Source organism: Littorina saxatilis, linkage group LG12 (genome assembly GCF_037325665.1).
Source record: "Littorina saxatilis isolate snail1 linkage group LG12, US_GU_Lsax_2.0, whole genome shotgun sequence".
Taxonomy (NCBI): Eukaryota; Metazoa; Mollusca; class Gastropoda; order Littorinimorpha; family Littorinidae; genus Littorina; species Littorina saxatilis.
In genome coordinates this window covers 40148134-40173014 of record NC_090256.1, presented here as the reverse complement: position 1 = coordinate 40173014, position 24881 = coordinate 40148134, and the positions used below count along the sequence as shown (strand labels likewise).

The following is a 24881-nucleotide window of genomic DNA, read 5'->3' as shown; positions in this document are numbered from 1 at the left end:
GCGCACACGCACACACACACACACACACTCGCATAAAATGTTGTTGTCATCTTCCAGAACTCACTCGCACGCACGGCCTCTCTCTCTCTCTCTTTTACTCTCTCTCCCAATCCGCTTTATTAACTTTCAGTTCAACGAACACACGACCCCCACGACAACTTTCAGCTGCCAACGAACCCGAGCCGGTCAACCACGCTCTAGGCTTAGCAATACCCACGACAAACATGTACCACCCACCTGTGGTGAAGGTAGAGAGACAGCAGAGCCACCCGGCAAATTTCGGGTGACGTTGTTCAATGCTTTTATCTGGTCTTTCAGTAACTCCAGGTCTACAGACATCATCTGCAACGTCTTGTTGCTCTCTGCGGAGACTGCATGAGCATGAAAACGAACGGGTCAATGTTTTCAACAAACTCAGGTCGCGAAGAGCGTCGACTCAACACTGACTTTTATATAGTTCGGGTAAGAAGTAAGATAATTTAAAGCGTACTTTCTGCGTAGCGGGGGGAGGGGTGGATTTCCAGTAAGAAGTAAGATAATTCAAAGCGTACCCTCTGCGAACCGATGAAGATTGTGTGCGGCGTTCATGATTTGGGTTTTTTGTATGACTGCATCCCTGACCGGCGCTCCCACCAGCGTGCCCATGTCTGTAATTCAAATACAACTCAACATCAATACATGGAAATTGTAACTATTTTCAGCGTGGCTATGCCTGTCATTCGAATACAACTCAACATCGATATAGAAATTGTAACTATTGTCAGCGTGCCAATGGCAATGCCCGTCATTCAAATACAAATCAACATCAATATATGGAAATTGTAACTATTTTCAGCGTGGCAATGCCTGTCATTCAAATACAACTCAACATCGATATAGAAATTGTAACTATTGTCAGCGTGCCAATGGCAATGCCAGTAGTAAGGAAGAGGTATAAACCGGACCTCCGCAGGGCCCCCAAAATCCGCAGGGATAGGGTCCATAAGGTTATAGGTTAAGGTGCCTGTGTTTAAGTAGTGATAAAGAGGGATTGCGTTTAAACGGTTTATTGCGTTTTATATTTTGCCATGTGATTTCATGTGCCTGTACAGACAGGGTGCTCGGTACTAATGACCACTCCAGCTGGGGTAATGACAGGATTACTGCTCCCCGGCCTTTTTTTATTGGGTGCTTAACGCAGGTGGATGCTTATCGCGGTTGGAGTAATGACAGTAATTGACCCTCCCTCTGTTTGATTGCCGGCAGCGGGGTTCACACACAAGGTTTTGATAGGTACACCAGATAACATAGGTGTTATTTTGTTTTTGTTATTTATTTTCTTTGTTGTTGCGGTGTTTTTATTTGTTTTTATTTTGTTGTTGATAGACTATGTAAGAGGTAGGGTTATATGTGTGGTGGAAATAAAATATAAGCGCAAACACACACACACACACACACACACACACACACACACACACACACACACACACACACACACACACACACACACACACACATGTGCGCACGTTTACACAAGTACTTCCAAACAAGAAGGTAAAAAGTCAGACGTAAAGAGTAACAAAACAATACATAAAACTGCTCACGGTAGCATTCAAGAATTATACAGACACATAGTTATTAACTTTTTCAATATGATCATTTTATTATAAAAGTGACAGCAGTCTTTTGAATATTAAAAATCAAAAAAATTAACATTTTGCATACACATACATTAAAACAAAAAGCCAAAACATGATTGTCAATTCAAAGGGACGAGGTGGTCCCCGGATTAGTTGTCAACTTCATAACCACTTTTTGGTGTCACAGGAAGAGGATTTACGGTTGTGACAGGACAGTAAACTGGACATGTGGAATACAGGGGTCGCTGCTGAGGGTATTCCTCGCTTTGTGTCGAATCCGTGGCTGTGGTTGATGGTGTTGAGTGGTAGTAGTCTGACGGCGGACACTCTGTGTGATTCTTTAGATGTTTCTCCGCCTCCTTCTCCTCTGCGGGTGACAGAGAAGATACCTGTTGGTGGTAGTCTTCTTTGAGTTTTTTCTGCACTCTAAGCAGTTTCTGAAACTTTTTCAAGTCCAGGGTGACTCCTCTTTGGGTGGGGACAACACGCCCACCTTTGGTGCTGGCGGGAACAGCATAGTGGCGAATATGGATTTTTACAGCCCCTCTCCACGTTTTTACTGAGGTAAAAAGGCTTCCACCTAGCGGGTAGAGTGTAGCCGGCTGTGGTGGCTGCTTCATGGTCCCTGAAGACATGGTCGACTCCGCAAAAATCCTCTGTAGTGGTCTTTTTACATCCGTCCTGTCTTATATACACACTCGCGGCTCATGTACATCTTGTTTATTCTGGTTTCAACGGGTCCACACTGGTTTAGCCTAAGGTCACGTGGGATGCTATGCCGTTTTTCACTCTGTTGCATCACTCACAGAGCAGTTGTTCAGTCACATGAGTGATAACCCTTTTTCGAAACGTTGTCGTTTCTGTTCACTTCCACACAACAACCCGCAAACACCACCAGGAGAGCCCGTCTGGATGTGTCTTGGGTAAGGCTACATTCCAACGACTAAGAATTTTGTCTCGATTTAGGTGTTCCCAGACTTTCTCTGCGACGGCTCTAATGGCGTCAACAGTCCACCGTGTTGGATAGTCTTTTTCTTCTCTCTCTTTTTTTCTTCAAGGCGTTTGCAAACAACGCGTTTTAACTCACTAACAAACATCAAGAACAAACTGTTTCGCATGTGAACTTTAACTTTGAGAATACCAGCCTCCAATTCTTTCAACAGCTGCTCTAAAGAGGGACTGGACGTCTCCATCATGACTTTTTTTGTTTTGTGTACCTCTCTTTTCTTACTAGCACTCTTCTAACCCTCTCTCTACTTTGGTGGGTACGAGATGAAAGTGGTGGAGATGACTCCTCCCCTTCTTCTTATATATGTTACAGTAAATTTTCGAAACTAGGAAATTTGCGAAATCCCTGAAAATTTCAGTAAATTTGTGAATTTCCTGTTTCACTCGGGGATTTCACGAATTTCCTAAAAATTCTAGGAAATTTGCGAATTTCCTGAAATGAGCATGCCATTTTTTCACAAATTTACTGAACAATGAAAAACGTTTCAGTAAATTTGTAAAATTCGTAAAAAAAAATTAAAAAAAAGAGTCCGTTTTCTTTATTTTACATTGTGATTTGGATAGATTTATATTACTGTTAGAAGAAAAAAAAAGTTGATTTGAGCATGATTTGAACCGAACATCTTCAATGTTTGGGTCCGACACACTACCAACCCGCCACGCCAGCCACATGAAAGGAAAGTGAAAATAAGTTATAAGAAGTTTGTGGTGTTGGGATTACGAAAACTCATGTAAAAACAGCTCACACCTGAACTACCAAATCTGACAGACCATAAGCCTTTGCAGTTCAGTTCGCGTTTGGTTCATTTTGCTGATAGGCAGCCCAACAGGATGGCAGGCAATGAAGATGTTGAACTGAAGTTCACCACAGAACTTTTCAGACAACGTGAGGAAAATAAAACATATTGTTTAATCCCAAAGTCGAAATATAACAAGATTGTGGAAGATGTCAAGACTGCAGCCGTGAACAACGCAACCAAAAGTCGACAGGAATATTATAACCTGGCGAAGTGAGTTTATCTTTCTCTGTCGGTCTCTCTGTATGTCTATTGCTCCGTCTCTCTCTCTCTCTCTCTCTCTCTCTCTCTCTCTCTCTCTCTCTCTTTCTCTCTCTCTCTCTCTCGCTCTCTCTCTTTCTCTTTATCTCTCTCTCTCTCTCTCTTTGCTCTGGCTGTCTTTCTGTCTCTATCTGCCTTTATGTGTGTCTGTCTCTCAATCTCTATCTCACTGTCGCTCTTTTGATCTGCCTGCCAGTCTGCTAGCCTGGCTAGCTGGGTGTCTTTCTGTCTGTGTCTGTCTGCCTTTCTGTCTCTCTCTCTATCTCTATATCACTGTCGCTATTTTTATCTGCCTGCCTGTCTGCTAGCTTGGCTGGCTGGGTGGCTTTCTGTCTGTGTCTGTGTCTATCTGTGTCTGTCTGTCACTGTCACTCTGAAAAAACAAAACAGGCTTTCATACGCAATACATATTTTACCAATGCATGGATCGAGTGCCCTACCACACATTTTGTATTTGTGTTTTTAGGTATGACGTTCTCCAGTGTGGTCCTGTTGAAAAGCTCATTAAGAAGAGGAGTTGTGCTGAACAAACCCCTGTCTACTATGTCACCATCGAGGAAACTTTCGACGTCATCAAGCGCGCTCATATCTCGACGGGCCATGGTGGGCGTGATCGAATGATCAAAGAAACACAAAGGAAATATGCAAACATTAGTACCAAATCGCTCGAGCTTTTCAAGTCACTATGCGAGGAATGTCAGAAAAAGATAAAGAGACCCATGACAAAAGGTGTAGTTGTGCGTCCGATCATCAGCAAGGAATTTGCATCACGAGGACAAGTTGATCTTGTTGACATGCAGTCCATGCCAAGCAACGGTTACAAATGGATCATGGTGTATCAAGACCATCTCACTAAGTTCTGCGTCCTCCGGCCTATTAGGAGCAAACGCGCTGTAGAGGTTGCAGCCCAGCTGCTTGACATCTTTCTCGTGATCGGTGCTCCTGCAATTCTCCAAAGCGATAACGGCACTGAGTTCACAGCCAACATCATTTCAGAACTGAAAGATTTTTGGCCAACATTGGTATTAGTTCACGGGAAGCCGCGACATCCACAAAGCCAGGGATCGGTTGAAAGAGCAAATGGTGACATCAAAGACATGCTGGTGGCCTGGCTGGCGGACAACCATACTCAAGACTGGGCAACAGGGATAAAGTTTGTGCAGTTTTATAAAAACTCTTCCCATCATTCGGGAATAAAGCGATCCCCCTACTCAGCACTATTCGGCAGCGAGGCTAGTGTTGGGCTCAAAACATCATCTCTACTCTTTGAAGTCCTGAAGAATTTGGAAACTGAAGAAGATCTCCTGGCACTGGTTTTGCATCAGCCATCCTCTGAATCCAGCGATCCATCTTCTACAGAATCAAACCCTCAGACTCCTTCAGAATCAAACCCTCCAGCTCCTTCGGAATCAAACCCTCAGGCTCATTCAGAATCAAACCCTCCAGCTCCTTCGGAATCAAACTCTCAGGCTCCTTCAGAATCAAACCCTCCAGCTCCTTCGGAATCAAACTCTCAGGCTCCTTCAGAGTCAAACCCTCCAGCTCCTTCGGAATCAAACTCTCAGGCTCCTTCAGAATCAAACCCTCCAGCTCCTTCGGAATCAAACTCTCAGGCTCCTTCAGAATCAAACCCTCCAGCTCCTTCGGAATCAAACTCTCAGGCTCCTTCAAAATCAAACCCTCCACCTCCTTCTCAAACCCGCCAGCTCCTTCTGGATCAAACACAACTCCTTCTGAATCAAGCGATCCAGCTTTCGGTTCGCAATCACTTACTAGTTGCATGGACACACCGGTCATCGCAGATGTTCCAGGACAAATGTTGGATGCTCGCAGTTATCAGATCAAACGGTGTCGAGCAGATGCTTTTTCTGGTCAAATGTCTCAAGCACAGCGAATGGTGAAGAGAAGTCGGGTGGACCTGAAAGCTGGAGAAGTTGGTGATAATGTCGCTGTGCCCGTGCCTCTAGTGGATCGTGGCAGAGGAGATCCAAGAAATATACTTTGTGTGATTTTACACAGGGACGTGGAAACAGACATCTACACGATTGCGGTTAAGGCTGGTATCTTACATGGCGGATATTCTCGAAACCAGTTTGATTTATGTCCGCAGAGATTGCTAACCGAAGAAGATGTCTCTCTTGACAAGGCTGTGTCGTTGCGGTCAGCCGTGATAGAACAGTCAGCATCAGGCGGGCAAGGCTTTGTGAAATGCAGCTGTGCAGGGTCGACAAAATGTAAAACAAATCGATGCAAGTGCTACAAAGCCAAAATACTTTGCAACTCAAGATGTCACAGCAGCCAATCCTGCACCAATAAATAAGACGCACAATGAAGAAATTTTTAAGAGTCTTTTCATTGCCATAATTATGTCTTGGTTTAAACACGGTTTTATTCAATTAAACATGAGACAATAATAAAACGAGAAATAATAGGGCCATGAACTCAAGCGAATGCTTATAAATTATTACGTGCCATATGTCTGTGCTGTACATGCCCGGCTTGTTTTGTTTTTATCTTGTATCATAATGGACTGTTCTACCACGGCTGGCCGCAAATGACAGTATAGGAGAGAGGTGTGAGTGTTACAATGTACCTTTTAATGTACTCGTTCAGATTTTATGTTAACAATTTTATGAAATAATTACAGTTTAAGAGAGAGAGATGAGTGTCATAATGTACCTTTTAATTTTACTCGTTCAGATTTTATGTTAAACATTTTTAGGAAACATGACAGTATAAGAGAGAGAGAGAGAGAGAGAGAGAGAGAGAGAGAGAGAGAGAGAGAGAGAGAGAGAGAGAGAGAGAGAGAGATATGAGTGTATAACTTGCATTAATATAAGGAAATCAGAATCATTAAATGGTTCACAAGCAACCAACAAAGCACTTGTTTCTCTTCAAATGTGTTTCAGTAAATTTGCGAATTTCCTGCCCCTTGAAAACAGGAAATTCGCAAATTTCCTAGAATTTTTAGGAAATTCGTGAAATCCCCGAGTGAAACAGGAAATTCACAAATTTACTGAAATTTTCAGGGATTTCGCAAATTTCCTGGTTTTGAGAATTTACTGTAACATATAGACACATACACACACACACACACACAAGACACACCCAATAAAATGAATAAAACCGTTTACAGACCTAAAAAAAGACGACGCACACGACCTCAGTTTCTTCTCAGCTGTTGGACCAAAAACCATACTCTTCGATCATTACCCCAAAGTCTGTTGGGGGAAAACACACGAAGCGTTCGAAATAAACTGGCGCCGCGGCTTTTCATCAAAACATAGTACAATACATACAAGCCACAGGCTGAACTCGTCAAGTCTTGCAAAAGACGTGGGTTGTATACGTGGGCTGAACTGTGTTTCAGCATAAAGTTTTCAATAGCGGGGTGCACGGGTGGTAAACCAAAACTATCGAAATATTCCGCTTGTCCAAGTCCATCAAACCAGACACACACCCAGTGTTCTCCCGGGCCTGTACTGCGATCTGTATTGATGACAAAAGCACTTGGACGTCGCGGGTTCACCTGTCGTGGGAGTCTGTCTCTAGGAAACACACCTCGAAACACACGTCGGGTATGAATGTCTCTCCCCAACACTCGGCTAATGTCTTTGCTGTTCATAGTGCAAAATCGGTCGGGACCTGGCGAGAGCGATCAATCTCGATCATACTGTCCATTTCACCATACACAATCACCATCACAGGCGCTGGAAGAGCTTCGTTGAACTTCAGCTCCAGACGCAGGGCACCGCTTTTCACCAGTTCAAACTGATCTCCATCCAGAAGACTGGGACTCAGGTCAAAACTGTAGATAGCATACCCCAACTCAAAATCACGCAGTTCCATGTAAGATCCTGCATCTCTGTTGGTGAGACCCGTAGACGTCATGAGACTGAAGAATGACCTCACATACTGGTGTTGTTCAAAGTTCGGTGTCAGGGGTTTGCCGGGAATCTGTTTCCCGTCTAGGTACAGGCTGAGAAAGGACAATCCTTGTGTCTTGAAGTGGTAGGGATTGCGTGAGGCTTGTCCGTTGAAAGCAGCGCTGTCCACCAATCCAATCACCAGGCGGTTGGGTGTCTGACTCAGAAACAAGTTGTCCTGCACAGCACTGTGGTTGCCTGTGGGAATGGAGAAAGTCTTCACCACGACCCTTTTCAAAGGATACTTGGCCGTACCTTTTTCCAGCGCTTTGGCGTGAGCGAGGCTCACTGCGGGGTTCAACTTGACTTTGCGAACAAACAGGGAAGCATGTGTGATGACAGTGCGGAAACCCTGAAAGGGGTCAGGAGACATCAGGTGGAAGATGTTCTTGGAGGGAATGAGTCTGATCTTTACGTCCACTCTGTTCATCATATTATTATTATTATTGTGATCATTTTTATGCGCCTAATCTAGATATAGCCCTAGGCGCTTACATATTAATTTCTGCCGTTTGAAATGGAATTTTTTACAGACAGACAGACAAACAGACATTTTTTACACACAATATATAACGCATTCACATCGGCCAGTAAAGCTCAGTAGCCTATTAGGCGAGCATTCACCTTTCACGGCCTTTATTCCAAGTCAAACGGGTATTTGGTGGACATTTTTATCTATGCCTATACAATTTTGCCAGGAAAGACCCTTTTGTCAATCGTGGGATCTTTAACGTGCACACCCCAATGTAGTGTACACGAAGGGACCTCGGTTTTTCGTCTCATCCGAAAGACTAGCACTTGAACCCACCACCTAGGTTAGGAAAGGGGGGAGAAAATTGCGGCCTGACCCAGGGTCGAACACGCAACCTCTCGCTTCCGAGCGCAAGTGCGTTACCACTCGGCCACCCAGCCCATGGACGAGAAGCCAAGAAAAGTCACCTCACCTCATATAGCGTTCCTGGTGCATGATGTCGGCATGAAGTCGCCCCATCATGTCTGCCTCTCTGCTCCTCGTGGTTTGCTCACGACGTACCTTCAAACCCCAGTTGGCATCCCCGCCTGTTTCATCCAGATGGTTGGAACTATCTCGGTAATACATGGCACTGGTGAGGTGACTTTTCTTGGCTTCTCGTCCATAGTTGAGGGTGGCTTCAAGGTAGGCACGGTAGGGGTAGGTGTTCTCTGAATTGGTCACCAAAGTATCATTGAGACTAATATTCACCTGAGAGAACAGGCTGTGCAACCAGTAGTTGACAGGAGCCACATGGGAGTCAGCATCCAAGTTTGTTCCGTCTGCTTTGGTGATTTTAGCTCGCACATGGAGATACGTGTTGCTTAGATCCAGGTACTCGGATGTGGCACCACTGATGGTAAACTCAATAGGGGCTCCTGGGGCCAGAGTAGCCAGAGGATGATACTCTACAAACATTCCCTCCTGCACAGCTGTCTGTGTTGGGGGTACAGAAAACAAATCCAGTCCAGTATGTACACTTTCACATGACTGAGGGTGGGCAAGTGCCATGATGCTTATCCAAAAATATCAGCTGCTGTCCCCCTCCTTCTCTTCTTCTTCTGCCTCCCAGTCTGACCTTGGTGGCGTGGTGTGGATGATTTTATACGTTTCCTTGCAGGTTCTCCAAGTGGCCCGGCTGTTGTGCCTGTCACTCGACCCACAGCTTGGTGAAACAAGCGCTTCCCTGCATTGGTAGCTCTCTGATGGAGTGACGACTTAACACTACGCCCAGACAGCACATCCTGAGCCACCTGCATGCCCGTCCTAGCCCCCTCTTTCAGCAGAGCTTTTCCACCACTTTTCAAAAGAGGTACTAGGGCTCGACCAATACCCCCTAAGAGATTGCCAATACCATGACCTCTGTAGTTTCTTCCTCCTACAAACACGGGGAGACCGTGACCGACCTGGCTGCAGTAATAATCTTCGTAGAGTTTTCCACTGCCCTGGAAAGGGGTTAGACGAACCATCTTCTACAAATGGTCGGTGCGTCTACGACGAAAATGAAGCGTCACGATCGTGTGCCCACTGTCAAATGAAATCTCTTTGCCCGTGTCCGTCGTTAAAAGCATTTCCACCGTGTTGAACTGAAAGCGACTCAGAGGGATGTAATGAGGTTTTTTAAACATATAATGCACTGTCTCCTTGGTTTTGTCGATGGGAGGAAGAGTTCGCAGTAGAGGAACCATGACGTCTCCCACGGGTCGGGGGCTCACCAGATCACAATAAACAAACATACTTTTAAACTCTTTGTTCAAATCCATGAAGCGTGTTGCATCAAGGTGCGCAGGTCCTCTTATAATCGGTGAAGGTAGCCCGAGGATATCCTGCAAACTACGACTCATGTGGAAGGTAGCACCCTCCTCATAAAGAGTCACACTCGCTTTTTTGGAGGCTTGGTTGTAGTAAAACTTCATTCTTCCTTTTTTATTGGGTTGGTCTCCAATCAACGTTCCCACTAATTTGTTCAGCGCATGGACAAAGTACTTATTGGACTCGTACAGCCCCTCCTGTAAGGCCGCGCGTATGGTTTGACTTTCATCACCCTGGTTATTTTCTGGTTCCCTGTAATGAAAATACACATCTCTTTCGCGTACGTTCAAATAGTTGTTGCTAAACTGAATTTCAGCCAGTCCCACTTCGTACTCTCCATTGAGATCTACAGCCTGAGGAAGCTTGGTAAAAAAATGACTCGCGTTGTTGTCAGGGTAGTGCTGCAAGGAGCTGTTGCTGGGGAGTGTCAGGTAGAACATGATGAATGAAGACGTTGTTACTGTGCCAAGGGTGGATCAATGGAAGGGTTAGGAAGCACGTAGCCGAGACAACTTCCCAGTAGGGCTACCCACAAATTGTCTGCCCCGTGTCCACGCGTCAGATTGAACAGAGACACTCCAATCACCACATAAATAAGGAGCATCTGGCAAAGGAAGACAATCTCGCTCCGAGGGACACGACGTCCAAATACACGCCACAGCTTGGATGTTCTTGGTCGCCAACACTGTCTGGTTCATCCAGAGGCGTAGTAAGCTTCTGAGCTTCCTCCATCAGAACCACTGAAGCTAGTCCGTGTAGTGGGTCAGTGCCGTCTGTGGGATCCAAGAATTGAATGACGGGTCATAGCCGAGCCATTTGACTAAATACTCTTTTTGTTTGCCTTTTCCAGGGCGTTGTTCCAAAACAGCTTCAATGCGGTATATTTCTTTCTCCCCCACTTTCTGCAGTTCCTGCTCATAACAAGTCCCCAACAGTTCTTCTCCGTGATCATCTTTCAGCACATAGGTCACGGGTGTGGTTGTCTTGACTTGACTGATGGTAAAGAGTTCCTCTGTCCAAGAAGGCATATAACCTTTCTTAAAGACTCTTCTCGTCTTGCTGATTCGCACACGGTCTCCTATATTCAGTTTAGGTGGTTTGGAGAGAGTTGGACCACCATACAACCGTTGCCACACTTCCTCCTGATTAGCGATGGCTACGTCAGCGGGAGCTTTCTTAATACTGCGGTGGTAGGAATGATTGTAACCACGCACCAGCTTAGACAAGACTTCCACATACCTCACTGAACTTGTTCTGGGGAAATACCTCCACAGTTTGTCTTTCAAAGTACGGTTGAAGCGCTCCGCCATTGAGGCTTTAATGTCATCATTTTCTGTCACAAAAAAAGTGTACCTTTGTTTTGTCCAAAAAATCCTGGAACACCTTGTTTTTAAATTCGCTACCCTTATCTGTTTGCAGTCTCAGGGGTTGACGACCTCGGGCAAAAATGCTTTTGAAGGCTGTCACCAGAGAGGTCCCTGTTTTGTCCTTCAAAGGCACCACCCACGCGTGTTTGCTCAGCACATCAATACATGTGAGTAGGTAGGTAAACCCGTCATTGTCTTTTCTCAGCGCTCTAACATCAATCAAATCTGCTTGCCACTGGTGATCTATGCCACCCACGATAATACGACGACGAGTAAACTTTCGCCGCACAGGTTTGTGTAGTGTATAGGTGTCTTGAAATGTCAACCACTTTTCAACTTGTTGGCTCACGTAAGTGTAGCCTATGCGATCGTAACTTTGTCTGTCTGTGCGTTTGTGCGTGTGTGTGTGTGTGTGTGTTTGTGCGTGCGTGTGTGTGTATGTCTGTGGTAGAAACTCTAACATTTGAAGACGTCACATTACATTGACGTCACATTATGACGTAAGAGGGTTAGACGTCACGCGAAGGAAGTACTGAAAGTCTCGGTCATTATTATTTTGAGCGCGCCGAGACTAGTTGGCAGTCGTGTCCTGTAAGTAGGCTACATGCAGACAGACAGATCTAGATCTAGTGTCTCGCTTTCTTGCACAGTTTCACCTATGCTCTTTCTGTGTGTGTGTGTGTGTGTGTGTGTGTGTGTGTGTGTGTGTGTGTATGTGTGACGGAGTGATTGAGTTTGTGTTACTGTTTGTCGATTTCTTACGTGAGCCTTGATGGCTTCGCCTCTTGTTTTTGTTCTTGTCTGGTGGTTCTTCTCAAAGACTCCACTCCACCCAAACTTCCAGGGAGTTGACTTCCATAATATCGACGTCGCAGCTTCTCAGCTTCTTTTCCACTGGCATTCTGCTCAAGAATAAGATAGCCACGTCCTCTTCTTGGGTGATGGAGAAGGGAATGATACTCTTTCTGCAGAAGGAGATGCTGAGGAAGGACTCACAATTCTTCTTCTTTTTGTCCTGGTGGGTGGTCTTCCTCTATCACCCCCCTCTTTGTGCATCCACTCCCATCGCCCTGTGTGACCAATGAGTTCACGAAGGATATTAACCGCTTTTAAACCTCTTGCAAACACTTCCCACCCTTGAGGATCAGGCGCAGTTTTACGGTAACGGAGAGCATCATTCACCAGATCAGCCATGTTGGTTCCTTCTACTGTCTGCCCCTGGTACACGAGCTGCCCTTGAGCATTCCACTTGATGTCAGAGCTGTCCTTGGTTATATCCAAAAGCAACTGAGCCTTCTTCTTTAAGGTTTTCGGGACACTCTCCAACACTCGTTTTTCTACCCTAGATAGGCCCTGAGCTTTCTCGGCCTCATTTAGTTCTGTCAAAGGTTGTTTTGTGGGTTGTGATATCTCCACTCTTCCAAGAGGTTTGTTTTTATATTCTTCAACACGCTTAAGAAACCACCACAAGACTTGTTGGTAGGAGTCTGCTTTTTCATGTTTGTCCACATCCTTATCGTCTAAAATACCTCGCATCACTTGATCCATGTCCTTCAAACTTTGTGATGTTGCATCAGGTACTGGAGGTCCACCTGCAGAGTCCCGCAAAGAAGCCAACACACGTGGCTCAATCAAAAGCATCTTTTTGGTATGTTCCATCGCATCAGAGACCCAGGGTCCCGAGCAAGCCAGATGCAATACCTAGCACAGGGTTCAAAAGAGCCTGAAGAAAGCCGCCTTTCTGTAGGATTTGCTTTAGATGTTTGACAGATGTTTGTTTTTTGGCTAAGACCCGTAGGTTCTGTTTGTGTCGAGACAACCGTTTCTTCTGTGCGGGCGTCAGCTGCACATGGCCTTTTAAGATGTTTAGGGAGCACTCGCACAACGCATGGATCAAATCTGGAGAAGCTCCTTTTAATACGGCCTTAATCACGGCAGGCTTAGCCCCACACAACATCCGCAACATGGGTACATTTCTCTTCAGGCGTGCAGACATGGTTATTTTTGAAGGTACACCACGGGGTGGTCTGGCGGGAAAAGTTTTGTCCTCCGACGAAGATGATCGGGTGTCTCTTGTCGCAAGTCAAACAGCAAATAACCGTGAGGCATAGAAGTCGCATCTTTAAATGCCTCTTGGACATACTTTAGCTTCCCAGGGTACATCTGCTTGGCCAGATGGGTGATCTGTGAAGCATCTCGTGGGTTTTTAAACACCACCAGGTAGTGACTGTTCAAACTGATCGTCCTCTGCTCTTTGTTTTTTCCAAACAGGTTCTGTACAATATACATTACACTCAGATTCCGATGATGACTTTCTTTGGTGAATAGTTGAGTGACCTTGTCGTTTGTCTCACTCATCAAATCATCAAGGATGACCAGTCGCCTTTTGACCCCTGTCCACTGTTCCACGTCGGGTATACCCTCCACAAACGTCACATGTCTCATCTCATTGTAACCAGACTGCCACGCCCCATAACACCAAATCAATTCCTCTGGAGGGGGTGTCATCATATCTTGTAAGTGATTCAAATATTGTTTGACAAAATGAGTCTTCCCACTCCCCGTGGGACCGGCAATCACACAGGTAAAAGGATGTTTCCACCTTGGATCCATTTTCACATACTAAACTAAGATCCTATCCTTATCTTTATTTATTAATTCTAAAAAAAAAAACCCATCTACATTAAATTTTATATTCAAAACTAACTAGTTATGTTAGTCTTTTTTTTCTACCATCCAAAACACACACACACAAACACACACACACACACATATATATATAAACACACACTCAAACAAACACACACACCACACACTCATTCACACACACACTTTCTCTGTGCTTCGCGGAGCCCTCTCTCTTTAATAGTGCTAATAACTATCAGAGGTGTCAGGATAAGGCAATAAAAATGGTACCGCTGCGCTTCGCGGAGGCCACTCGCCGGTAAACCTCCAGAGGGGGGTCATTGGGTGCTTACGCCTGAGTATTGCACCACAGAGACGCAAGACCTAAACATGTTAGAACTTGTTGATTGGTCAGCGCTAAAAATAGAAACGCGTAGTTAGAATACGGCGGTGACGCGGTCAAAAGGGGGTATAAATAAGCTTCTTCTGAGGCTAAGTCTTGATCGGCTCCGATCACTTACCCATTGTTCTTACCTTCCGCCACTTCGCCCCTAATCGCAATAACTCGGAGGTCAGAAAAAAGTACAATTACAAACAGGCAAATTGGGACAGCTTCCGTGCGGAGCTCGAGGGTGTCAGGGAGGAAACTGTCCTTACGGATGACATCGAAGCCTCTTACAATAACATACGTCAATGTATACTCACTGCTGCCAATAATCACATTCCGCTTAAATCAGTAAATCCTAACTGTAAGGCCAAAAGGAATGAGTGGTGGAATGCAGACTGTGATGAAGCCTTGGCAAACAAGCGATATCACATTAGGACATATCTCAGGCACTGCTCAGACGCTAACTTCACGAATATGAAGTCAGCTGAAATACAATTTAACCAGATCACCGCTGAGGCTAAACTTCAAAACTGGGAAAACTTTGTCCACAAAGAAACTAAAGATTACAAAGACTGTGGCAAAATCTGGAAGAAAATCCGCAGATTTAAATGTAGATACAGAACTAAAGAAAAGCCACTACTATCGGGTGATAAAATGACCACAACTGACTCTGAAAAGGCAAATTTATTAGCAGATACCTTTGCCAAAAATAGTCAATCAAAATCCCTAGATACTGAACGACTCAATTATAGGTTAGATCAGGAGAAGGGTTTCACATACCCCCCAGATGACAACCAGTTGCCTATAAACTGCATGTTTAAGGCAAAAGAAGTCCAAAACGCCATCTCTTCTGTGAAAGACCAAAAAAAATCCACAGGTTTAGACCCAATATCATATCACATGATAAAACATCTACCACCTAACTTTGTTAAGTTGCTCACTCAGTTTTTAAATCTATGCTGGTTAAAGGATACTATCCCCGCAGCGTGGTCAGACTCACAAGTAGTAGCAGTATTGAAGAGCGGAAAACCGGGCAATCTACCTGGCAGTTACCGCCCCATATCACTAACCCCCCACCTCAGCAAGATCTTTGAGCGTGTGGTGAACCAGAGGCTGGAGTTCCACCTCAATAAACACAATATCATTCCTACATGCCAGGCAGGTTTTAGGCAAGGTCGTTCGTGTGCGGACCACATTGTGCACGTCACTGAAAAAATCAAAAAGACCTTGGCACATAGTAATAATTCTCTTCTTGGAACCTTCTTTGATATTAAATCTGCGTACGACAGCGTCTGGCATGCTCGTCTACTCCTAAAACTCGGCAGAATCGGTGTCTCTGGCCACATGTACCAATTCATCAAAAACTTCAGCAGCAATCGCAAGATGTCTGTCCGAGTGGGCTCTTCGGTGTCCAAAACCCATGCGCTGGACATGGGGGTTCCCCAGGGCAGTATCATCGCGCCAAACTTATTCAGCATCATGCTCTTATGACATTACTTCTGTTAAGGTTGACGGTGCCAGTGTACTTCTGTATGCGGACGACCTCGCCTTAATAGACACTAATAGACCACGCCATAACAGAGTTACCAACACTGTTGACTTATCTTCTTACCAAACTAAAATCGACAACCTCTGTCAATATATGTACACCAACGGCTTCCAACTAGCCTCAAATAAAACAGTCTTTCTTGTTGTCTCCCGTAGACAACTGTACAGGAACTGCAGTATAAAGATAGGTTGTGATATTATCAAACCGAGCTCAGAAGTTAAGTTCCTCGGCGTTATCATCGATACCCGACTTAACTGGACCAGTCATATCGAACATCTGATCAATAAGGCCAACAAGGATCTTTATATCATACGCTACCTGGCGTCCCAATCCTGGGCCAGAGGACGTAAGTGTGTCACAGAGGTAGTGCGGGCATTAATTCGCTCCCGCCTCCTTTACGGGTGCGAAGCTTATTTCGCGACGCGCCCGGCGCTCATGAAAAAACTGGCTATTATAGAGTGCAGGGCACTCAAAATAGCTCTGGGACTCTCCCAACAAGCGAGTAAGAGTCGAGTCTACAGCGAGTGTGGGTGGCTGCCCCTTGTGGATGAGATAAAACTCCGTTCAGCTCAGTATGCTGTCAGAGCCCACGCGGTAGAGAACTCTGCCTGCGAGGTCCTGACTGACTTTTTTCCTCAGCACCAAAATTATGAGGCCAACACCAAACATAGCACTCAACTCTTGGCCAAAACGCTACCCTTATCCGACACAGTAAACCGCATTCTAGCCGATAGCGGGGTGAAGGTCAGTGAGCTGGCCAGGGTCCCCCCGCCCTCCTACCCGCCTTGGCTTGAGGAAACCCCTACTATCATATACGACAGTGAAGATAATACTACCAAAAAAGATAACCCCGTCTACCTAGCTACTGTTACAAAAGAAACCCTAAACTACAAATTCTCGGAGCATTTAAAAGTCTTTACCGACGGATCCAAATTTGCAGACGGCAGCGTTGGCTGCGCCTTTAATTGTGATCCCAGATCTCAAAATCTCAAGGAAATATACTCTTAATAAAGACATCTCCATATTCTCAGCCGAGCTATTTGCCTTGCTCATGGCATGCACTTTTATAAATGACCTCCCAGTCACACCGCGTGCGGTAGTTTTCTGCTCTGACTCGCGCTCTTCATTACAAGCTCTGCATCGAAACACATCAAATCGGGCAGAGCTACAAAGAAAAATCCTCTTTATATGTCACCAGTTAATCTCATCCGGCACATCCGTATCATTTCTCTGGGTCCCCTCTCACGTAGGGTTCCGGGGAAATGAACTGCAGAATCTAGCCCAGCTAACACTAACATCGGCTACTCAGTAACCGAGTTCTACAGTAAAATCCGTAAACTCATTCGAAGTCAGTACGTAACATCTCTGTCCTATCAACCCATTGATATGAACGATCTACACCCCGATCTCCCAACAAACCTCCTCACTATCTTCAGACGCCTCCGTGCCGGCGGCTGCCGCTTCCATATCTTTAACAAGTCCTGCCATTGTGGAGAACCCTATTCATTTCAACACATTTTCGCTCCATGCGCTACAAATAGAATTACCTTTAAAACCTTATATGACCATATGCAGCTCCATGGTCTGAGTCCCCAGGATTATTTGCGCAGTAGCAGTTCTCTAGGCTGGTCACACAGCTTGCTGCTGTGCCGACTGGTCAGGGACTCGGACATGGGGCTGTGGGTATAACTAAGCCCAGATTATCACATCAGCGTGTTTCAGTTTGAGGTCGAGTGGCTCCCGCCATCCCTCCTGATTCTAGCGACTAGCCTCTAGACAACATATCCTCACCCAAGGCCCACTAGTCGCCAAACTGTACATATTGTTTTTATTACCACGGCCTTCGTGGCTTACATTTTAATCCTTGTATTTGTAAAAAGTTTTGAGATTTATTGTTCGTGTTCCTCTTACTTGCTCATCTATTTGGTTTTATTGGTGATCCTGAAAGGTTCCACTTTTTAACTCGATTTGAATTAAAAAAAAAAAAAAATCATTTTACAAACCCGTTATTCAAGATATAGAATACAGACTTATAATTCTTACCAAGAAACATCTTAACTACTTTTCATTTTAACAAATTCCACAGAGCATTATCAACTCAACCCCACCCCCTGCCCTCCTCTCCTTATTTTTTGTTTCTTTCTTTCCTCTTTTTGAAAGCGGACAAACACTCAAGTCCTTAATGGCTCAAAACCGTAGGACTTTTAATATTGATTTTAACTAAGTCTTGAGTGTCTCTTCGACTTTACAAGTGTGAGGGTGAACAAAAAAAACCTATGGCGACCAACAGCAGCAGCAGCATCTTTTTTTCTTTATTTGGTGTTTAACGTCGTTTTCAACCACGAAGGTTATATCGCGACGAGGGAAAGGGGGAGATGGGATAGGGGAAAGGGGGGAGATGGGATAGAGCCACTTGTTAAGTGTTTCTTGTTCACAAAAGCACTAATCAAAAAATTGCTCCAGGGGCTTGCAACGTAGTACAATATATGACCTTACTGGGAGAATGCAAGTTTCCAGTACAAAGGACTAAACATTTCTTACATACTGCTTGACTAAAATCTTTACAAACATTGACTATATTCTATACAAGAACCACTTAACAAGGGTTAAAGGAGAAACAGAATCCGTTAGTCGCCTCATACGACATGCGGGGTGCAGAGAAATAAGGATGTGGAAAAGAAGACTTTTGGTAAGTGAAATAAAGGTGATGGATCCAGTCAGGTAGAAATAAGACAACAAGAAAAGAATTGGAAAACTGCAGGGAATAGTAGGGAGAGTTTTCTTGGAAGGAAATATAGGTGAAAGGACTGGTAAGGCAGAAATAAGACAAAAGAAGAGAAGAAACAGAACCGTTAGTCGCCTCTTACGACATGCTGGGTAGCATGGGGTAAATTTTTTCTAGTCCCAACCAATATGGGACTCCCCCTAACCCGCGGGGGGTATAGCAGCAGCAGTGACTCTGACTCAACTCCACAACCAGCCTCAGCAGTTTTGGTAAGTTGATTTTGTTTTTGTAAAGATAAAAAAAATAAAGGTAGCGTGTTACTTTTTTTCAGACATAGATTTTTAGAAAACTAATTTTTTTATGTAAGATGTTATTTCATATTGGTTTTTTGTAGCTCAGACATAGTTCTTTTTTTTTATTACAGCGTAACCAATGCCCGCACTGTGAACAGGTTTTTACACAGAGCTACAACGTTAACGCTCATGTTAACGAAGTCCATAACAAAGCCAGACCTTTTCTCTGTGCTATGTGCGGCAAGTCGTTTTGCAGAAAACACGACCTTACTCGGCATAAAAACTCAAACAAAAACTGCCAAGATGTTGCGAGTCGGACACCACCACCACCAGTGCCGACAGTCGCTGGGTCCAAAAGAAAAAGCTCGTCTTCACAGGAAGCCCCTTCCCCCAAAAAGGGATTAAACAAACGAAGTCTAGAAAAAGAAAAAATCAAAAAGTTACCTTGTGAAGAAAGACAAATGGACGAAAAGCATTGGAATTCTGTTAAAACTCATAAGCGGCCCGGTAAACTTCAATCAACCTATACCATTCTCGGCAACCCTTGTTCTGATTTCCCTGATTGGGACGAGTCGCTTCTTGATCTGTTCAATGAACAAAACAAGCGCTTCAAAATCAATTTTTCTCACTCTTTTCTTCTCAAAAACAAAGAGTCGGGTGACTTGTCTTTCTTTCATGCCTCAGTCAATAACCACTCTGTCTTACAACGACCGCGCCTGATCAACTCAAAGCAGGACTTTCTTTCTTTTCTCGGTGAAATCAGTGACCATGACATTCTAGAACAAGTTAGACTCGAACGCCCAAACTCTCGGTATTCTGTTCACAGCATCATGTCTTCCAGTTTCTATGTCACGCCTTTGGCTGACTTTCCTATCGGGTGTGCCTGTGGTAGTCTACCTGACTACATCACAAACACACAGTTCTTGCACAAACTCCAAAAAGATGCGAATCATCATTTTCCTTATACTGACGGTTTGTGTCTCTTTCGCTGTCTTGCTTTGCACAAAGGAGCCTCGCGTCATTCTTTGCAAAACCCCACAAAAACCTTGTTCAAACAGTGGGTCGGAAAGAAAACGCTTTTAAAGCGGAAAAAACAGATCCCAACGGTCAGCTAGCTCGGGAATGGTTGGAGTGGGTTATGGATTCAAAACAGATCCATCTCCAACATAAGTTTAACGCAAAAGAGAAGGCCCTTGGTCGAAAAAAGATTAGAGTTGATGGTTGGGATGCCACAAATCAAATTTGCTATCAGTTTCACGGATGTTTGTTCCACGGTCATGACTGTTCTGTGACCGCCGGTAAAACGACTAACCCTGTCACCGGAAAAACACTAGTTGAACTCAGAGAACATACAAGCAACATCACCAAATATTTGCGTGAGGATGTGGGTGTGACTGTCGTCAAAAAATGGGAGTGTGAATGGCACGCAGACAAAAAACAAAACACCTCCATTCAGGCTTTTCTACAAGGTCGTTTTCCGACACTTAAACCCTTCCGGCATCCTTCTACCATCACAGATCAAACTGTCTTAGACGCGGTGCAAAACAAAACTTTGTTCGGGTTGGTACAGTGTGATATTTATGTACCTGATCATCTAAAAGAACATTTCAGTGAAATGCAGCCTATTTTCAAAAATGAGTCTGTCAGCCGAGAACAGATCGGGGATTTTATGAAAGACTACGCTGAAAAACACAAGCTCTTATCCCAACCACGTCGTACACTTGTAGGGAGTTACCACGGTGAACAAATTCTGCTAGCTACACCCCTCTTGTTTTGATACGTGCAGCACGGGTTGCTTGTTAAAAACATCACGCTGATCGTAGAGTATCAACCCAAAACCTGTTTCCGTCAGTTTGGTGACAGCGTTTCAAACGCAAGACGAGCAGGAGACCAAGACCCATCAAAAGCTATCTTCGCTGAAACTTTTAAACTGCTCGGTAACTCAGCCTACGGGAAAACCTTAACTAACGTGGCCAACCATCGTGATATTCATTACGTTTTGTCTGATGAGGCCTCAAAACTGATCAACAATGGTCGTTTTCAAAAACTAACAGAAGTAACAGATTCTGTCACTGAAGTAGAGATGGCTAAAAAAAAAATCAACTGGTCACTCCCCTCTCAGATTGGTTACTTTGTTTACCAGTACGCTAAACTACGCATGTTGGAGTTTCATTTTGATTTTCTAGATAAGTTTGTGTCCAAAGTCGACTACCAGCTTTTGGAAATGAATACAGATTCTCTATACATGGCGCTTAGCACTTCAACGTTAGAAGAGGTGGTTCGTCCTGAACTGCGAGAGCAGTTTTACCAAGTGTATAACCAATGGTTCCCTGCACAAGCCTGTGACCAACACGAGGCAGCCTTCCAAAACACACGTTTAGCTAACGCCCCATGGGACGCGACTCTCTGTCAGGCCTGTACAGCGCCTGTCCACTATGACAAACGAACAACCGGTCTCTTTAAAACCGAATACCAAGGAAATGCGTTTATTGGTTTGTGTTCTAAAACCTACTTTTGTGAGGGAGACAGTGGGAGTAAATTTAGTTCAAAAGGCTCAAACAAAAACCAAAACAAACTGACAAAAGAGTCTTACCAACAGGTGTTTCTAACGCAAGAAAGTGGTGGTGGTACAAACACTGGTTTCAAGACAGACGGAAAGTCTATGTTCACGTATTCCCAAACCAGAAAGTCACTCTCGTTTTTCTACATCAAGCGTGTGATCGCTTCTGATGGGGTTTCAACCCTACCTACACCCGTCTAACGGGTCTCTTTCTTTTTTGACTGTGATACCCCTCTAATGGGTCTCTTTCTTTTTTTGACTGTGATACCGCCGCCTGTGATATGGTTAACATTCCAATGCCAAACAACTTTGTCGTTTTTGTAAATAAATTTGTTAAGCCGTGTTTTGCTTCTGTAAATAATGCTCGTATTGTTTAATCCCACAAAACCCCCAATGTGGCTTTGACATACCTTGTCAAAACGGTCCCAAGCCCGTGAAAACACAGAGGGAGGGTCAATTACTGTCATTACTCCAACCGCGATAAGCATCCACCTGCAATAAGCACCCAATAAAAAAAAAGCAGTAATTGACCCTATGGGGGCAATTACTGCAGGGGAGCAGTAATCCTGTCATTACCCCAGCTGGAGTGGTCATTAGTGCCGAGCACCCTGTCTATACAGGCACATGAAATCACATGGCAAAATATAAAACGCAATAAACCGTTTAAACGCAATCCCTCTTTATCACTACTTAAACACAGGCACCTTAACCTATAACCTTATGGACCCTATCCCTGCGGATCTTGGGGGCCCTGCGGAGGTCCGGTTTATACCTCTTCCCTACTACTAATGCCCGTCATTCAAATACAAATCAACATCAATATATGGAAATTGTAACTATTTTCAGCGTGGCTATGCCTGTCATTCAAATACAACTCAACATCGATACATGGAAATTGTAACTATTTTCAGCGTGCCCATGCATGTCATTCTAATACAACTCAACATCGATATAGAAATTGTAACTATTTTCAGCGTCCCATGCCTGTCATTAAAATACAACTCAACATCGATACATGGAAATTGTAACGAGTTTCAGCGTGCCAATGCCAGTAATTCAAGTACAACCAAACATCGACACATGGAAATTGTAACTAGTTTCAACGTGCCAATGCCTGTCATTCAAACATCGATACATGGAAATTGAAACTAGTTTCAACGTGCCAATGCCAGTCATTCAAGTACAACCAAACATCGATACATGGAAATTGTAACGAGTTTCAGCGTGCCAATGCCAGCCATTGAAGTACAACCAAACATCGATACATGGAAATTGTAACTAGTTTCAACGTGCCAATGCCTGTCATTGAAATACTACCAAACATCAAAAGAAGAAAATTGTAACTTTAACATTTTTTTTAACATTGGAAATAAACAGAAAGTCAGAAAACATGGTACTAAACGGGGAGGGGGGGAGGGGGTCAACTGTAGTAGAAGGCCACAGGGCCAAATTTAGCGTTGCTAGCACAAGAAACAAGTAGGCTACATCTGCCGCGCGCCGAGGTTGGCCTTTAAATAAACATACTTCAAACTGATAGGGGAGAGAGAGATGCAGAGAGACTTACTGTCTAGATCCCGGAATAATACACTCTTGGTGAAATCCAGCTGATCAAAGATGTAGAACACCTCCTGGAGAAAAAAAAAGTTAAGAAAACCTAGCTTTCGTTTTGAATCAAACCCAAGTTTCGTTGTGACCTTGAAGATGAAACAAGGTCAATACATCATAGCAGGTTACGCGGAAGGTATGTTAACCCCACAGCAAGGTTTAAGTCATTGCAAACATTAAAGCAATTGTCCTAGGAGGCAAATTCACACAAAAACTTAACGTAAACGTTTTTGTTAACAGACGGACGATTAGCCGGGCCAAACACACAAACACGCACGTGCGAGCACGCACGCTGGGGATTTTATTTTATTTATGTATGATATCTTTTTTTTTGGGGTGGGGTGGGGGGGGGGGGGTGGGTCCGACAACGTCAAGGAATGGACGCAGCTGAGCGTCCCTGATCTCCTGGCAACAGCCCCCTGATAATACAGCCTGGAGGAGGGTTTCTTCCTCCTCAGCCCTCATGTCTTCCCAACGACTACCACAGTCAGGGGACTGATGATGAGGGGTGGGGGTCGGGGCCGTAAGTCCGATACGACTTAGAGAACAAAAATAATAAATGTTAATACACGTATTTTACATTGTAATAAATGTTAAATTACTCTACCTCAACCGAGTTGTTCAGAAAAGAGACGAGGTCGTCGAGAGCATTCTCGCCTTCTTCAAGGAATTGTGCGCCAGTAGGGCCCACGTGGCGGGTTACCTGCACGGTCGCTCCCAGTCCTGCCCTGGATACATGATAGACAAACACAAACATCACCAACAGTTGTCCGTCGCGATATAACCTTCGTGGTTGAAAACGACGTTAAACACCAAATAAAGAAAGACCAACAGTTGTCTTAAAGTTACTGTGCTTGACACTTCAAGGTGCAACGAACAAATCGTTGCCTCAGCAATGCTGTGATCTGAAGTGCATCTTAAATTGACCAGACATTTTCTTACAGCAGCCAGTACCTAAGATCGAGGTTGTTTGGGCCATGTTAATGGCACACAGCAGACACAAGTGTCAGCGTATTCTATATCATTGGAAACATCAGAGATAGCTAACTAATAATCGCATATATATTGGTACATGTATGAACGTTTCTCTTGCAACGAACAAATGTCAGTTTGTCAATATTGGCATTAAAAATCATGTTACTTATATATAAATACAAAATACATCACTCGCGTAACATTGGAAACCAGAGGATGTGACATGAATTTTAATAATAACTTATTTTTCTAAAGACAAAAGTCTATGCTCTCTCTCACACACACACACACACACACACACACACACACACACACACACACACACACACACACTCACTCGCACAAACTACACACACACACGCTACATTATGGAGCTACATCTGCCACGCGCCGATGTTAGCCTCTGTAAATGTACCTCCGTGTTAAGAAAAATAAATAAAAAAGACTGCCATGCATACAGGGTGAAGACGACGAGGATCCCCACTCCGCCGCCGCGGATAACGACCTTGGTGAAGGACGGGAGCGGTTTCTCACGACGTCGGCAGCAACAGCACATTTTGCAAGGCAATGTTAGGGCCGTTATCACATAGCCCACCACCGTCAGTATGCCTAGAACATTGTTGAACCCTAAGCCTGGTGCTAGGGTGAATAAAGCCGCCTGTAAATTGCAATCAATCATCAGATCAATCACAATCAATCAATCAACGAAAAGATAGATCCATCCATCCATGAATCAATCAATCCATAATCGAATCCATCTATCAATCAATCAATCAATCAACGAATCAAAGTATCCATCAATCCATCGATCAATCAATCAACCAATCCACCCACCTATCGATCAATCAGTCAATCCATCC

At 44.3% G+C, this 24881-nt stretch overlaps 1 protein-coding gene across 2 annotated transcripts in view; it reads right to left on the bottom strand.

Annotated features, from left to right (window-relative positions):
* LOC138981931 (prominin-1-like) overlaps positions 1-24881 on the bottom strand; it is a 92187-nt gene that overhangs the window by 54567 nt on the left and 12739 nt on the right. For both annotated transcript variants that reach the window (XM_070355105.1, XM_070355106.1), the window contains exons 3-7: positions 24480-24679; positions 23654-23774; positions 23006-23069; positions 552-647; positions 238-371 (exon numbers count right to left, since the gene is read on the bottom strand). In XM_070355105.1, coding sequence (XP_070211206.1) covers positions 238-371; positions 552-647; positions 23006-23069; positions 23654-23774; positions 24480-24679 — 615 coding nt within the window. The remainder of the gene's footprint in view (positions 1-237; positions 372-551; positions 648-23005; positions 23070-23653; positions 23775-24479; positions 24680-24881) is intronic.